The sequence below is a fragment of the Canis aureus genome, chromosome 32 (assembly GCF_053574225.1).
Source record: "Canis aureus isolate CA01 chromosome 32, VMU_Caureus_v.1.0, whole genome shotgun sequence".
Classification (NCBI taxonomy): Eukaryota; Metazoa; Chordata; class Mammalia; order Carnivora; family Canidae; genus Canis; species Canis aureus.
The window spans coordinates 7822707-7838076 of NC_135642.1; the positions used below are offsets into that span (position 1 = coordinate 7822707).

At 32.4% G+C, this 15370-nt stretch overlaps 1 protein-coding gene across 11 annotated transcripts in view; it reads right to left on the minus strand.

The window, feature by feature from the left end:
* Positions 1 to 15370, minus strand: part of DPH6 (diphthamine biosynthesis 6) — a 198720-nt gene that overhangs the window by 152313 nt on the left and 31037 nt on the right. Inside the window, exon 4 of one of the 11 annotated variants that reach the window (XM_077880504.1) lies at positions 13395 to 13580. The exons of the other annotated variants lie outside the window; for them this stretch is intronic. Coding sequence (XP_077736630.1) covers positions 13395 to 13580 — 186 coding nt within the window. Of the gene's footprint in view, positions 1 to 13394; positions 13581 to 15370 lie in introns of those variants that run through there. 11 annotated transcript variants of the gene reach the window in all.

Genomic DNA, 15370 nt, shown 5'->3' on the forward strand with positions numbered 1-15370 from the left:
AAGAATGGACTGACTGAAAGCACGAGCCTCTGCAGCCTCTGGTTAATTAATCTGCCGGCTGAGTGACAGTGTGCCCAGGGGCATGGTGCTGGCATCCTACACACGGTCCCAACGTGCTTTAAGCCTTGGATAGCAACATTCTGCACGCCAAGACTTTGCCCAACAAATAGCAGAGAGGCCTATGGAGCCTTTCTTCTCCTGAGACATTCCATTTAATTAATGTAATCCCTCTTTATCTTCAAGTTTTAATAAATTTAGAAGGTGAGACAAAATCAACACAATTATGACACTGAATGCAGTAACTAGTCGTTCTAACACTTTTTTTATGTACCCAAAAGGCCTCTCTACAAGGCAAAAGAAAAATGAAAGCAAAAAAAAAAAAAAAAAAGTAACGTTCAGAAATCTTCAAATATGCTACTTAAATCTGTTAAAAAACATATTTGTACAAACCAATGTCTTAAGAATTTGATTAAATGAATCTGGTAATTTCCATTTCACTGAGCTTAAAGATTTTAATATTATTAAAATATAAATCATAACCCACCCCAAAACTCTTCGAAAATTACTAATACCTAATCTTGAGCAAGATAAGGCTATTTTTTTTTGTAACAGGATACAGAGGACATTCTCCTAATCCCTTTTACTGCCAGAACAAAACATCTTTCAAATCAAGATAAAATCGCTACATCATGAATGTTAATATCATTCTGAGAAAAATAATACCTTATGACTAGAAAAGACCATCCCTTTAGGGAGAAATGTTGTGTTAAAGTGGATTATTCTTTTAGTAGTGTAATAGAATGGCTTCTACCTAGTCCCAGATGGAAAATCAAAATCTGCATTTAAATGGAAATATTTTAAAACAGATAGGAAAAAGGCTAAAACCATAAGGAATACCTCCTTCCTTACATTTTAAAAATCCAAAATGCTTCATGAGAACTTTTCTGGAAGGTATGGCTTTTAGATTTTGTTTGTAGGTCTGTTTCATTTTTATGAAGAGCTTGCAGGGCAACATAATTTCAGTTTTGTGATTAATACATATTATTTATGCCTATTTTATCAAATTTATAAATTGGGTCAAGAAGCTGGGCTGCAAAATTTTTAGCATTGCAAGAAACAGATTCATGGTTTAGGTTTATGCAAAGTTAATGAGTCCTCTCCTCTATTTTATTCCTATTTTTTAACGATGATGCTTTACATATAATTCTTACAAAGCAATAGCAGTTTGTTGAAATCAAATAAAATCTGAGTTTCTTCTAGCATTTGACTCAAATCACCACCATGGTTAGAGTAAAAAGAAAGCAAGACGTTAGGCAATATTATAACAACTGCTCTTTGCGACCTGAAAGATTATTTTCAGTTCTTCAATAGTTGGGGCAATTTTCTTAAATCCTGAAGGAGCCTGACAGCACTGCACATTTCTTAATGCTTGCATTTACTTTTACATTATAAAACAATAAAACAGCAGGATAATGTTCATGCAGTTTAGAGACTTGTAACATTACCACAAATAATTCTACTGTATTATGGCAAAACATAAGCTTTTTAAACGTAGGCTGCCTAAAGAAAGGGCAATCTATATTCACTGAAAGTACACAGACAAATAAGATTGGAAATATAATTTAAATGTTGTACCTAGCTCTAAAATAATGGTTGAAAAGGTTTGAGAAAGCAAAGTCTATGCTAGTTGAAATCTGTCTTGGTCCTAAATTAAAATATAATTAATTTTCAAGCACAGTGCTTATTGGCAGGGGAAAGGCTTCCCACATTTCTTTCATTGAGTTTATAATGGACTATGTGGCTTCAGCCACCTCAGGAACCAACTACATTAGACAGTTTGATCGTTTTTCCTCAATAATGTTATAAAGCAAGATACTTTACAATTACTCATTTTAAAGATGCAGGTGCTTTGATGGTGACTAACGTATTGCAAATAATGGGCTAACCTACAGAAGCTGGCCATAGCATTTCCTTTCTAAAATCAGCCCATCTTCTAATCACTCTGTTGGGTTCTGATACATTCTATTGCCAGAAGCTGTCCATTTCTGTACAAGAAATTGTATGGATCTCTGTATTTAAAAGGCATGAAACGCATCTTATTTAGAAGCATAATGGGAACAACAATTGTGTATATATTGGGTGATTTTCTCACTTTCAACAGGTAATTCATTTCAATCCAGTTGTTCATGATTCTCCTAGTGCTAACCAAAGGGATGAGAAAGAATAAAACATTTCTCTGCTGTAACCCAATTCTCCTTACTAGCACCTCCATTCCTGTTCCTAATTCCCCACCCCTCACCCTCAGTCCCCAAATTTGCACTAGGAAAGTTTTTCAATGGGAGATGATATACTCTGAAAGTTAATCACCAAAATAAACCTAGGACACATCATCATTAGTCTGCACTAAGCAGCAAACTAAATTAGGGAAGCTATACAGGGGGTCATCACAGAACATCCAAAACTCACAGATCACTTAAATCACCAGGCTTTATAATTGCATATATCAGAGAACTGCAGAAACATGGCAAAATTCATTTTAAAAAAAGTATGCCTTCATCCTTGTAGATATTAGACTCTTACAGCCAATGTATGAACAAACTTCTTTAAGTTCAAATACTTCTGTTCCAAATAAATGATACTTTCAGTTAGAAGGGAACCAGAGTCTAAAACCACACTACCCACAGCAGGGCCTCAGACGAGCAGAGCAGAACTGGCATCACCTAAGGCACATGTTAGAAGAATGTCAGGCTCCACCCAGAACAACTGAATCAGAACCTGAATGTTTAATAAGATGCCCAGATGACTCATCTACATATTGAAGTTTCAGAAACCCTGGTCTAAATTTTGTTCTAGTTTCATCGTTTATTCTTCATTGAGAGACATAAAGCAGTTATGGACAGAACAGCTTGTACCCATAAAAACACTTAAATGTACAGATGACCACAATTTAAATAATGAAAGAGAAAACAGGGAGAAAATGTAGGTAAAACTTCAGCAACTAAATTAGATCTAGACCCTACAATCTTTGTTCTTAACACTTGAAAATTCACGTATAGGGAGGTGTACATATGCATGCACAAATGCATGTAGCAGATGAGAGAGGAAGACAGGAAAAACAGAATGAAAGTGACAGGAAAAAGAATCAGAAGAGAATGGAACTACAAAGTATGCACAGTGCACAGATGTAGATATGTTTAGAGCCTGAAAGGAGAAGGAACGAAGTGAAAACCCCCAGCCACCTGGAGAGAAGCAGCAATAATCCCTCTGGACAATGCATCCACAAGTCCCCTCTTATACATCCAAGCCCAAGCCAGTGTGCTGGAATGCTGTTCATATCACTAACAAAAAACTACCAAGAAATAAGCATTAAAACAGTATGTTGCAGAAGCCAGTATCCCCTGGCTAACTATACAAGCAAACACAGAAAGAAGTAGTCCTAAGAAAGCAAAGACACCAACAGCAAAAGGTAATTATAATACTAAAAAAGGTGATCTGATATTCTTTCTCCAAAGTCTAAATAATCATCTAGTTATAATTATCATAAAAGCAACATTATCTGCTTTATTCTTACGTATGAACTTACTATTATTAGTCCTATTGTTATTATTGTTACTATACTAAGTTCACGAAATTCAAAATAGTAGCACTGTTTTGTTTTCAAATGACATAATAAAAGTAGCCAACATTAATAATATAAGTTCATTTTAAAAAAAAAAAAATAGAAAATATTTTCTATGGGATATTTAGTGAACATAAAATAATGGCTAAAACCTGCAATAATAATTTGTAGAGTATGAAATATACCTAAAATACTATGTTTGATATTAAAATATATACCCAAAATGATTAATCTTCTATGATTAATCTAATAGTCTATCAGTATTTAATGAAAAAAAATAGAAATAATTTCTAAATACTGCCAAATTCAATGATGCCAATAGAAAATAACCCAGCTGATAGCCAGAGAATACAGTGTGGCTAGTCTAAAAATAGAACATATCAGAAAAAATAAATTAAAATTAACATTATATCTGGAACTTAAAAAAAATAACATATATGTTACTATATCTTTATCTGCATTCATCTACTTGGCATATTATTAGTATACAATACACTAAAATTCAGCTCATTTTGCAACTGATCATCTTTGGAATGTAATTCCATTAAAACACTGGAAAATGACTTCTCACAATGTGGGGTGGGGGTGGGGGGAATCACCCTATGCCTTGCATTACATGCCTGAGCTGCCCTCACACATATCTCTTTGGTTTTGTTCCAAGAATAAAACACAGTCAAAAATGGGCAGAATGCTACTCCCAGCTTGTATTCACCACATGCCAGGAACTGTAAAAATAGAATTCCAAGTTGAGGTTTCAGATACATTAAACAAAGACTTAGAATTTCAAAATATAAATAATGCATGCATAAATAGCTATATTATTTATGGAAATCAAGTAGGCAATATGTATCAATGGCCTTAGAAATAATCATATACTTTGATCCATTAATTATACATCTAGAAATCTGTCCTAAGAAATTAATATTTTTAAATGTAGACAATAATTGATGTACCCACATGAAAGTGCTATTATTTATAGTAAAAATTAGACCCAACCTAATTTACAAAATTAGGGAACCATTAAGGAAATTATCATACAGCTACATGATGGAATATTAAGTAGTCATTAAATTATGTTCATAAAGAGGTTTTAATGGCATAGAAAAATGCTCCTGATATTTTAAGTTAAAAGAAAGCAGTCTACAAAGTTATACATACAAATGAATAGACACATGTGTGTGTGTATTTATGACAGTATGTTAAATATATATTGTGGGAATATGTCAAAATGTTAACTGATTGAATTTTGAGTAAGATCTTCACATTTGTTATACTTTTATGCTTTTTCTTTAATAAAAAAAGTTGTAAGTATCAAGGAATATTAAGGAGTTATTTATTTAGTTATTTTATTTACTTATTTATTTTAAAGATTTTATTTATTTATTCATGAGAGACACAGAGACAGAAAGAGGCAGAGACACCGGCAGAGAGAGAAGCAGGCTCCATGCAGGGAGCCCAATGTGGGACTCGATCCCAGGTCTCCAGGATCACACCCTGGGCCAAAGGCAGGCACTAAACCGCTGAGCCACCCGGGCTGCCCAGGAGTATTTTAGATTAAAAAAAATAATAATAAGGCATGAAGAAGAAGGGTGAGAACCCTGCAAAGTTGTAACAAAGCTATTTCACTAAATAAGGAAAGTGTGTGTCTGCAATGGTAATACTAAGAACCTAGCCTCAGAGGAAAGAAGCTTTTGGACTACCTGAGAGGTAGAAAACAGATGAAAAACACAGACAGTTAAGTAGAAAGACAATGAAAGTAAAATAAAAGAAGGCAGAAAAGTCAAATCTATTAGAATCTAATACTAGACAAAGAAAGCAAAGGGGATATCATCAATGTTATTTTTACTAGGCAAAAGCATCAAATAGTTGCAGAAAACAAAATATAACCATTTTAGGAGGCTTATTCCAAATCTTGGGTTAAATATAAGAAACTGGTTACTATCAAATCCTAACAAAACACAATTTATAGACCAGACCCTCATTTTGTTTTCTACAAAGATGATCGCTACAGACTGTTTTTTTTCTTTTCAAATGTAGTTAAAACACATCTTTAAACTGTGTAATGAGCAGTATATACTCAATAATGTGTATAATCCACAAATTGCATCTTTTATAAAACAATGTTTTAGCTACTTTGTTAATTAGTAACAGTTAGTTGTAACTTATTATATTTTCCCTTAATGTTCCTTGGTTTTAAATGCTTCTTAATCATTTCTATATCAGATTGCTTAACTGATCAGTTGATTTCAAATCCATAAACACATGAAGTAAAGAGTAGCCACACTAAAGCCATTATATAAAACAAAGAATTCAGTGAATGCAATGATTTTACACACAGTGGGGAATCAGTAATTATCAACTAACTACAAAGCAGAAAAACATCAACATAACTTTGGCATCTTCTAACTGTAAAATCTTCACCAACTAGATTAGTTTTATCTATTAGATAGCATTGTTTTGTCTAAAATATACACAAATATCAGTCTGAGAAGAAATATGCGTAATAGCATGAAGAAAAAAATCAAGCTAGTCAAAGAGGAAGACAGAATTTCTGTATAAGTATAAATGCTTAAAAACTCCTTCTGAAAGCAAGATCCATTGATATTAACCTAAAATTAAAGTTTATAATATTACTTAGCCTTTGACAGAATCTAGTCTATGATGGCCCTAAAGAATGTCTGAAATAAATGTAAACATGCTTCTAGAAGTAACAGTGGAGGGCAGTTACTGGCTTTCCGAAACAACTAATTTAAAAAAGTAAAGTAAATATTGTCTAATTAATGACCTCAGGATACAGTGAACTGAAAGTCTGATTTAATTTTTGTATTAAATTATGTTTCACACTTTGGTAAAACCTTATAGTAGTACTGTGGTGGAAGCATTAAAAAACTATGTTAATATGTAATTATCTGTTCTCCATTGGAAAGAACCAAGACAGGGAAGAATCCTAGAGACTATAAGACTGAATTGGTTAAGAACAGATGATAAATTATTTCAAGGTATTAATCAAAATTATAAGCTAAATCAAAAATCCAAAGTGTAATTCTCAAACAAACATAGATAGAGCAATACTGAGCCTTAAATACCACAGGATTCTTAGGAGAAACTCAGCAACAATGGCCAGACAAGGAAGGATGAATGCCAGGTCATTGAACAAAGAGGTACACTACAAGGAATATGGAATATTTTTAAAAGAGCAAAGAATTCACCACACACAATAAGTATGATGAATACATAGTAGCAACTTTCTCCCTTCTTGACACAGGCACTGTGCCTTAATCATCTACATTTCCAGCGACTAGAAAAAAACCTGCAACAAACCAAGAGAAAAAAATGTATATTAACATTCTAAGACTCATACAGCATGTACAAACATTATGAATAATGAGTATATAGTGTGTGACTTCTTATCTTCGTACCTCTAAAATTTATCATTTTATTGAAGTTCAAAGAAAAAAGCATATAGAACAAAATATTCTGAAGTTCCTCTCCATATTGTTTTCTCATATAAACTTTTCACATTTTTAGTAGTATGTCCATTTTCTGCCCACAAAGCTTTACCATTAAGAAGATTTTAGTAGATGGGTCCCTGGAAGACCCTGTAGAAAAATGGAACTGTGGAAAATATTAAATTAATTCCAGTTGGTATCAAGCAATAGCAAAGTCCAAAACAAATATATTGAAATGCACAAGCTTTGACATCATATGTGCCAATGCCAAAGCAATTGATACATGAAAGACTGAGGAAAAGAAAATTAAAGACAAAATAAGGAGTAGGAGAATCTCTACCACTCTATTCCTGAATTCACAGGGCATGGTTAACTTCTCTAAGAACCAGATCAACAGAGAAACTATGACAGGTAAAAATGATCTTATTAAACTAGTTAAGTGTGAGCATTGCTCCATTGCTCCCATGCAAGAGAAACATTCTATCTAGTGACTTGGTACAATATTATTAATAATATTAACAATACTATTAACATTAGTTAACATTAATATGACTATTATTATTATTAATGTAATAGTTAACATTTATTGAGGCTTCCTATTTTACATGGATTATTTCATTAAATGCTGATTGACAATCCTATGATGTAGGTACTATTGCTAGCCCCAACTTTACAAATGTGAAAGCCACAGTGTAGAAAAGTTAACTAAATCAAGGTCGTACAGCTAGCATGCAGTAGTCTAGAGCACAGACAAGTCTGACTCCAGAATTCCCACTTACCACTCATAGGCAAAAAAAAACGAAAAAACAAAAAAGCATTTATTACACACAATATTGATTTCCTTAAATATTTGTAATTATAAAGATATCGGACATCATTAAAGATGAAAATACACAGCGTTAACAGGGGTTCCCAATGTTTTTTATCTCCAGACACTGAAACGTGCCACAAATTGTCCCTCCTTACAATCCAGTGGTGGAGTTGAGGAGGAAATGCCACCCACAGCTGTCTGTCTCACCCTGAGAATTCCACAATATACATACCATATCTTTATGTGTAGGCAATACACATAAAGCCACATGTATGGCTCTACTCAAATCTTGCTTGTGGCTCAAAAGATTAATAAAATGTATATTCAAAGATTTTACCACATTTCTCTCATGCAAGACTCATGTTAAAAAAAATCATCGCATACTTCAATATTAACTCATAATAAAGAAAGCTGAATTAATAAAAAATAATATTACTTTTTTCTTGGGTTTAATCTGTTTGATTCAGCAGCAATGATCTCGTCTCATATTCTACCACCTTGAAGAAATTTAAAGGATTTCTTTGGAGGACTGCTATAAAATCATCATTGACATTTTAATTTAAAAAAGAAATGTATGTAGAATAAACAGGACATTTCCTCTAACAGTCTGCAGTGGCTGCTCCATTGCTTCTTTGTACAGTCTTGGTAAATTATGCAGGCTCTCACTAGACAGAGCAGCTGTATTTCACTGTCTTCAGTAATGTAATCTACATTTATCATTATTTTAATTAAGCAGATTCTTAATTTGGTACTTTCATTGCAAAGAAAAATACCTTATTCATTTTTTTTTTTGGTAGACAGCATCTTGTCAGTCTTATAAACCAGATTTAATTTTAAACATGTTTCTTACTGCAACTGGACACTATTTTTTTTTAACTATCATATTTATTTTTTTAAAAGCTTGTTCAGTTTCATTCTATCAGTTTAAAACATTGGTTCCTTCTTTATAATGTTTTTTAAAAAAGGTTACTTTCATAGTTCTCAACTTTAACCTAAGTAATATACTAAAAACAGTATGTGATTTATTATAATTTTAAATTCAGGATTATTCAAAATTAATAGGAAGCACAAATAAGAACTTTACAAGAAAAACAATGATTTACTCCATGTTGAGAAAATTCAATTCACAAGTTCTTCATGCAAGATTATTTTTATCACCAGGTCATTTGAAATGTCTGAATCTTTAGCTAAATCCATCACTGTGGAATGCAACAGCTTTTAATCATCTTGAAGACAAGTTCTGAGTATTTTTTATTCATCTTCCGTTATTATTTATAGTCACAAGTTGATTTCTAAAAAATAATTTGGTGAATTACACTTGAAATGTGTTTGTTTAAATGGTTCACATAGAAACAATAATGTAATAGTACGAGGTCACATTAAACTGTGCATTTGAATACATATGGTATCTCAAATCTTTTATGTCAATAAGGGAAGGCCTGATATTAAAAAAAATTCTGTATTTAGCATATATTAATTGAGCATCTTTTATGTGCCAGGTGAATTCAAACCAAAGAACAAAGCCTTTGCACAAGAGAGGGAGAAGGAAAGGAAAGAGAGAGAGAACATATGTGCACACATAACATATGCATATACAGTATAGTATCAAGTGTTTTTTAAACTTTGTTCCTTCAAAGAGAGACTTTAGGCTTCCATCTCCACCTCAAGCAGAAAAGCTCCACTTTCATCTATTTTTATAAATCAGTCTTTTTTTGTAACTGGGTAGAGAAAGCAAAATTCACTTACCTAGAAAATATGAGTAAGGGCTCTAGACTATTACCGAGAACACAGGCAAATGAAAAGTATCCTAAGTTTTCTCAGATATGCTAAGGGGGGAAAAGGACTCTTTTCTGGAGTTTCATTTATCAGTTTTCACATGTTGCCAAATATTGGTTTGTGAGTAAATGTCCACTAAAGTTTATAAACATGGCTTATTTAAGAAGTTTGGAGATGAAGTCTGTAAAGAATTGAAAGTTAACACACATCTTATTTTATCAGTCCACATTATCAAGGAATGCCATGTCAGCTTTCAGATTCATATAAACCATCAGAAGTCATGAGAGAGAAATTTTTGAAAAATCTAAAGTACACTAATTGTATTCTAGATTTTTATTAAAACTTCCTTGTATAAAACAATGCTACTTACCTTCACACTGTGACTTTTGGAACAAAGTAATCATTTGGCCATTTATAGTAACTTGGCCATTTAATATATATTACATCTGATCCATCACAAAAAGCTCAAAAGATAAGCTATTTTTACTCCCATTTTGCAGATAAGAAAGCAGGCTCAGAAATTCACAAATGTGTTCACTATTACATAGTGAATACATGGAGAAGCTAGAATACTCTTTTTACTAGAAAAAAGAATACTCTTTTTACTAAAACACATTCAAAAGCAAAATAAACTTAGCCCATGGAATTTTTCTCTTTTAATCACAGCTAAATATGATGCCTGCTTTTATTATCATCAATAACTTCACATAAAGTTGTGTTTACAATGAAAAATTTAGCTATCAATATATATAAGCAAATAAGTAACCAATAAAGAAAGGAAGGCAAATCTAAAATTTAAATCAATGCTAATGAATGACAAATACTTTAGACATTGTGTAACTCCCTTGGTTTGAATTTAAATAATGTCCTGTATAAAGCCCGGGTTGCCCAATTCAGGAACAAGTAAAAGTTAGGTTCTAGGCAACCCACTTAGGCTCTAATTAAATAGACAAAACAAGTACAAAGAAACTAAATTATTTTTTAAAATACTCCTATTGGAACTCCACTTCAAAAAGATATTTCACGAAGAGACAGTACAGCTTGTAAGATTCCTTCTATATCAAATTACTCTGATGAATGTCTGATAAAACTTGAGATTTACCACTGGGTAACAACAAGAGGTAGCCAATAATTCTAAATGAAAACTCAGAATGGTCCTTTGTTCCCTTTGTTTAAAGTAAAGCCGCTAGTGAAAAACAAGAATGTCTACTTAGGAAAAAGGAGTCTCCTGTCTGAGCAAAAATTAAATTTAAATATTCTGCTTCCTACCTGAATATTCTGAATTATCTACATGTATCTACTGTTCACTAAAAGACTACAGAGGGCACTGTTGCATCAGCTTTGAAGCTTTACAATAGAAGCTTAGAAAAACTGTCTATAATATATAATTTCTTTAAAGGGTCAAATGCATGGAAATCTACCAAGCTTAATATAAGGGACAAAATCAAAATGTACATTTTTTTTAAATACGCTGGACTTCAATGGGGCAAAAAAAAAAACCTTAACAAAAACAACTGTCAAATTGAGAACACTGCACCACACACATTTTGCATTTCTTTTTGTAGTGCTTTCATGAGAAAGGTAACTAATCATAGCACCTCCTTATCCAATGGAAACAGCAGCCCATTGCAGAATCCTTTTTACAATCAATAGGAAAATGAATGTGGCATCTCATGCAATCCTTCCATAATTCTATCAACGGAAAGAATGTGGTCTGTTTGCATACTTTTGTCTAAAAGGCCAATTCCATTTGTCCCTTCTTTGGGTAAAATGACAGCTACAGATCAATCACTCTCACAAGAAAGTAAACATACTGCAAAAAAAAGAAAAAGGATCAAAACTGAAATCCTCATAGCTTTTAAATGTAATTTTGTTACACGTATGTAGGAACGCAAACTCAAAGCAAATAGAAAAAGCAAGTTTGTCCTCATAGACATGCATTTCGTGCTATTGTGCAACAGTACTGGGATACAAAATTTAAAAGTTACAATTGTCATGAATACTGTAATTAAATATGAATAGCATTAATTAAACTTCCATACATTTTCTGTTCTCTCATATCATTCCTGTTACAATTCTTTGAAACTAAATTAAGTATAATGCCAATCCAATGGCTTAATACATATGTTTGCAATGTATTTCAATAAGACTACTATATAAAATATAAAGCTTTGTCTTAAAAATATATATATATATAAAGCTTTGTATTACACTACTACTTTTTTCCACTTGGACTTACTAAAAATTTATATTTTTGATAGTACAAATAATACAAAAATGAAAGGTTATATTATTTTAGTAATTTGAAAATAATGTCTTGAATTGCTTAACCTCTGTAGAAACACTAACATTAGCTGAAGAATTACAATATCAAGACCAAGCAATTAAAGATAACATGTAAAATGAGAAAGGAAGATACTCCATTAATGCATATCAGATCACAACACTGCATCACATATTAGATAAATCAACAATAATCCAGGTGCTATCATAAAACTAAGGCCTCTAATAAAGAATCACAAATTCCCTAGAAAAACAGTATACAACTCCTCTTGTCACTCTCAAACTTCCAGAAAGATTAGGACCTTCTCTGAAATCAAAGTGCAGAACTGTGAAAGTGTTAAAAATTCTTCAATAATATGTCAACCTATTCATTAATCAAAAAAAGGGGAAGAGGCTTCAGATGGTATGTAGATTTCATTTTATAACAAAAACCTCGGTTTAACAAGTTATTTTCAGCCAATAAAAGTCAAAAGTAAAGCACTGTTAAAGTGGGCAGCACTGACTCTAGGCTTTAACTTATTAAGCCAAAATGCTACTTGAGTATTGCTCCCTTAAATTATTAATTTACGAGTTTTGCTTAGTCTCCTCCTGAGGCAAGGCGGTTTTGTAGGTATGTTGAATGCATGTAAATAAACAGAAAGCTTTTATAATAGTCTAATAATATACCAAACATAATAAAACCCCTTTTAATGAACACTGAATGCACAATCCTATGAACTAAGTTTATATAAATGGGCTATATAATTTAAAGAAACTGTAAGATTCTCTAGGAGGTAAATGCACAAATTCAGAAAAATTGAACACAAGCCCATTGATTTTCATTGATCTGATAAAATGCTTATAACAGAATCAAAATGTTGCTGTGCCTATAAGGAGTATGTCACATGCAATTTTGAAGAAATATATGAGAAAATGTCATTAACTGTTGGAAAATTTATTTGCAATACTACCCTAAGAATAATTGCAAAAAAAAAAAAAAACCCCTCAGGTAATGTCTTTTTAATATTTAGTGTATTTAACTAGATATTTTAGTTTACTATTGTAGAAAGAAATGCAGCGTATTAAAATCAATTTTAGTTAACTCTAATTTATGCAAAGCTTGATTGTGAGCAATAGCTGCTGAAAGGATGCAGCATTGTTGATTCATATACAAGCATTTTACTTAACTACATTGGATAATAGCAGTGCTCCTAAAGGAGTATAAAAAGCAAAGTGATTAGCAGTCATTACTGTTAATTAGTGCTCACATTACATTCCTTGGGATGAATCTCTTTTAAGTTGAATACATGGGAAGTTTATTTTTTAAAGAACTGCCAAACCTTGCCGAGGTAAGTATTGGAATAATCCGTCAACTATCAGTAAACAGACTAAAAAACAGGGACAGATCAACATCCAATTAGTTATGTCTAGTTTTTAAACAGGAAAAGGGTTGAGGGGAATGAGTAAAACTGGAAACTCATACTTCACATTCTGCAATCTCACTGATAAAAGGAGGAAATGTGTGTTTATCAAACTTGCTGTGAGTGCACAGTTCATTTGGAGTCCTGTAAACAATTGCCTGACTGTCCACTTCCAAATGCATGTGAAAATTTTGGAGATTTGGAGCATCATATTCAACAAGCAAGGTCACTCTAGTGAGACTCTGGAAATGGGAAATTAGGAAAACGTGGCAATCAGAGGTTTAGGGCTGAGCAGAAAAAGCCCTGAGGCTGGTTTACCATCTTTTACTACCAGTCAGGCTGTCTCTGCTTATTCGGTATTCACACGACAGGGCTGAGAGTGAATTTAAAGAACTCCACAACCTAACTGGGACATTGACTTTCTTGTTTAGAAAAAGACAGGCATTTGTCACAGGGAAAACAACCACCACCACCAAAAAACTCAGGGCTTTCAAGGACAAGCCCTGAATGAAAAACAGGCTCCTCCTGAACCTTCAGCAAAGGACATAGGGAATGACAACATCCTGTTGATTCTCTGGTTTCCTCTCCTACTATACCATTCTGTGCATTTTAAAATGGAGGTCAAATCTTCAACAAAGAAGCTTCAAATACAATGTATGGTCATTAGAGGGAAAACATTTAAAAATTCAAATGTCCAAATATTATACAAACATTATTACTTATATATCCAGACCTAAAATATGTTCTTCAATTACTTTTATGCATATATTCTACAAATAGATTTTACAAAAATGTAGTCATGTACCATTCAGGATATTTGGTAATCTATTGCTTCTCTTAATGACATACACAGATGTGTTTGTGCAACTTCATTTTTGATGCTATATATTTCGTTATATAGATATACCATAATTCAGTTTGCCAGTCATTCCTAAATCTTTGAATATATCTTTTCTTTTTAGAATAAATTTCCTGGAGTAGAAATGCTTGGTAAAGATAGTGCATTTTTTGTGTCTGATGAGATCTGCCAAATTACCTCTGAAAGGCTGAACCAATTTAAAGGGCTGCTGGCAGCACACAGGATACCTATTTCTTCAAAATCAATATCCTTTCTTAATCCTGACAAAGTGATAGTTGCATTTTTGAATTAGTGACATTGCACATTTTCTGGACATTTGGATTTCTTTCTCTATGAACTGCCTATTCATATCCTTAGCCCATTTCTCTATTTGGAGGCCAGCTTTTAAACATCCAAAAGATAGTGAGAAATTCTTCTCAAATGTTAACCTTAGAGGATCCCGAAAAAAAAAGAGATTATTTTGAAGACGGAGACCCTATTAAGATTCTTCATATGAGACTCCTTTACAACATATTATATTATAGAAGGAGACCTCCCAATGGACTCAAAAAAAAAAATTAAAAACTGAACTTGTAAATATTGTCTCATTTTAGTTCCCTTTATTTCCTATAAATAGAAAATATATTATATTAATCTATTAATTCAGAATGAACAGTAATGTTCTGTTATTGTCTCTCTCTCTTTTTACTCTTGTTATACCAGGGAACAGTTTGAATTGTCTTTTAGTTATTTAGATAAGTCCTCAAAGCAGACTGTAACTACAGATGATGGACAAGTTCCTCATGCTATTATTACCCTGGATCAAAAACTTAATTAAAATGTGTCATTCTTGAAAAAAGTACTACATATAAGAAAAAATGAAAAAATGCCCTCTCCCCCAAGTGAGCTCAATTAGGGCCTTTTCCCACAGAACCAAGGAACTGACAAAGAAGCCAAATATACTAATTCCTACTTCATCTTCAGAAACAGGTTTAGATTAGAATGTAATTTCAAGCTATAGATCATGTCTTTCCTTTTTAAACAAACAATAGATTAAAGCTGTTACCTAGAACAATGCTCCTCACATTGTGTTAAAGACAAAGGTTTTTTCTTTTAATTTTCAAAACTCTGAAGACAGAAACGACTGTAAAATATTAAAATGAATTACCAAAAAAATATTTTAAAAGATATACA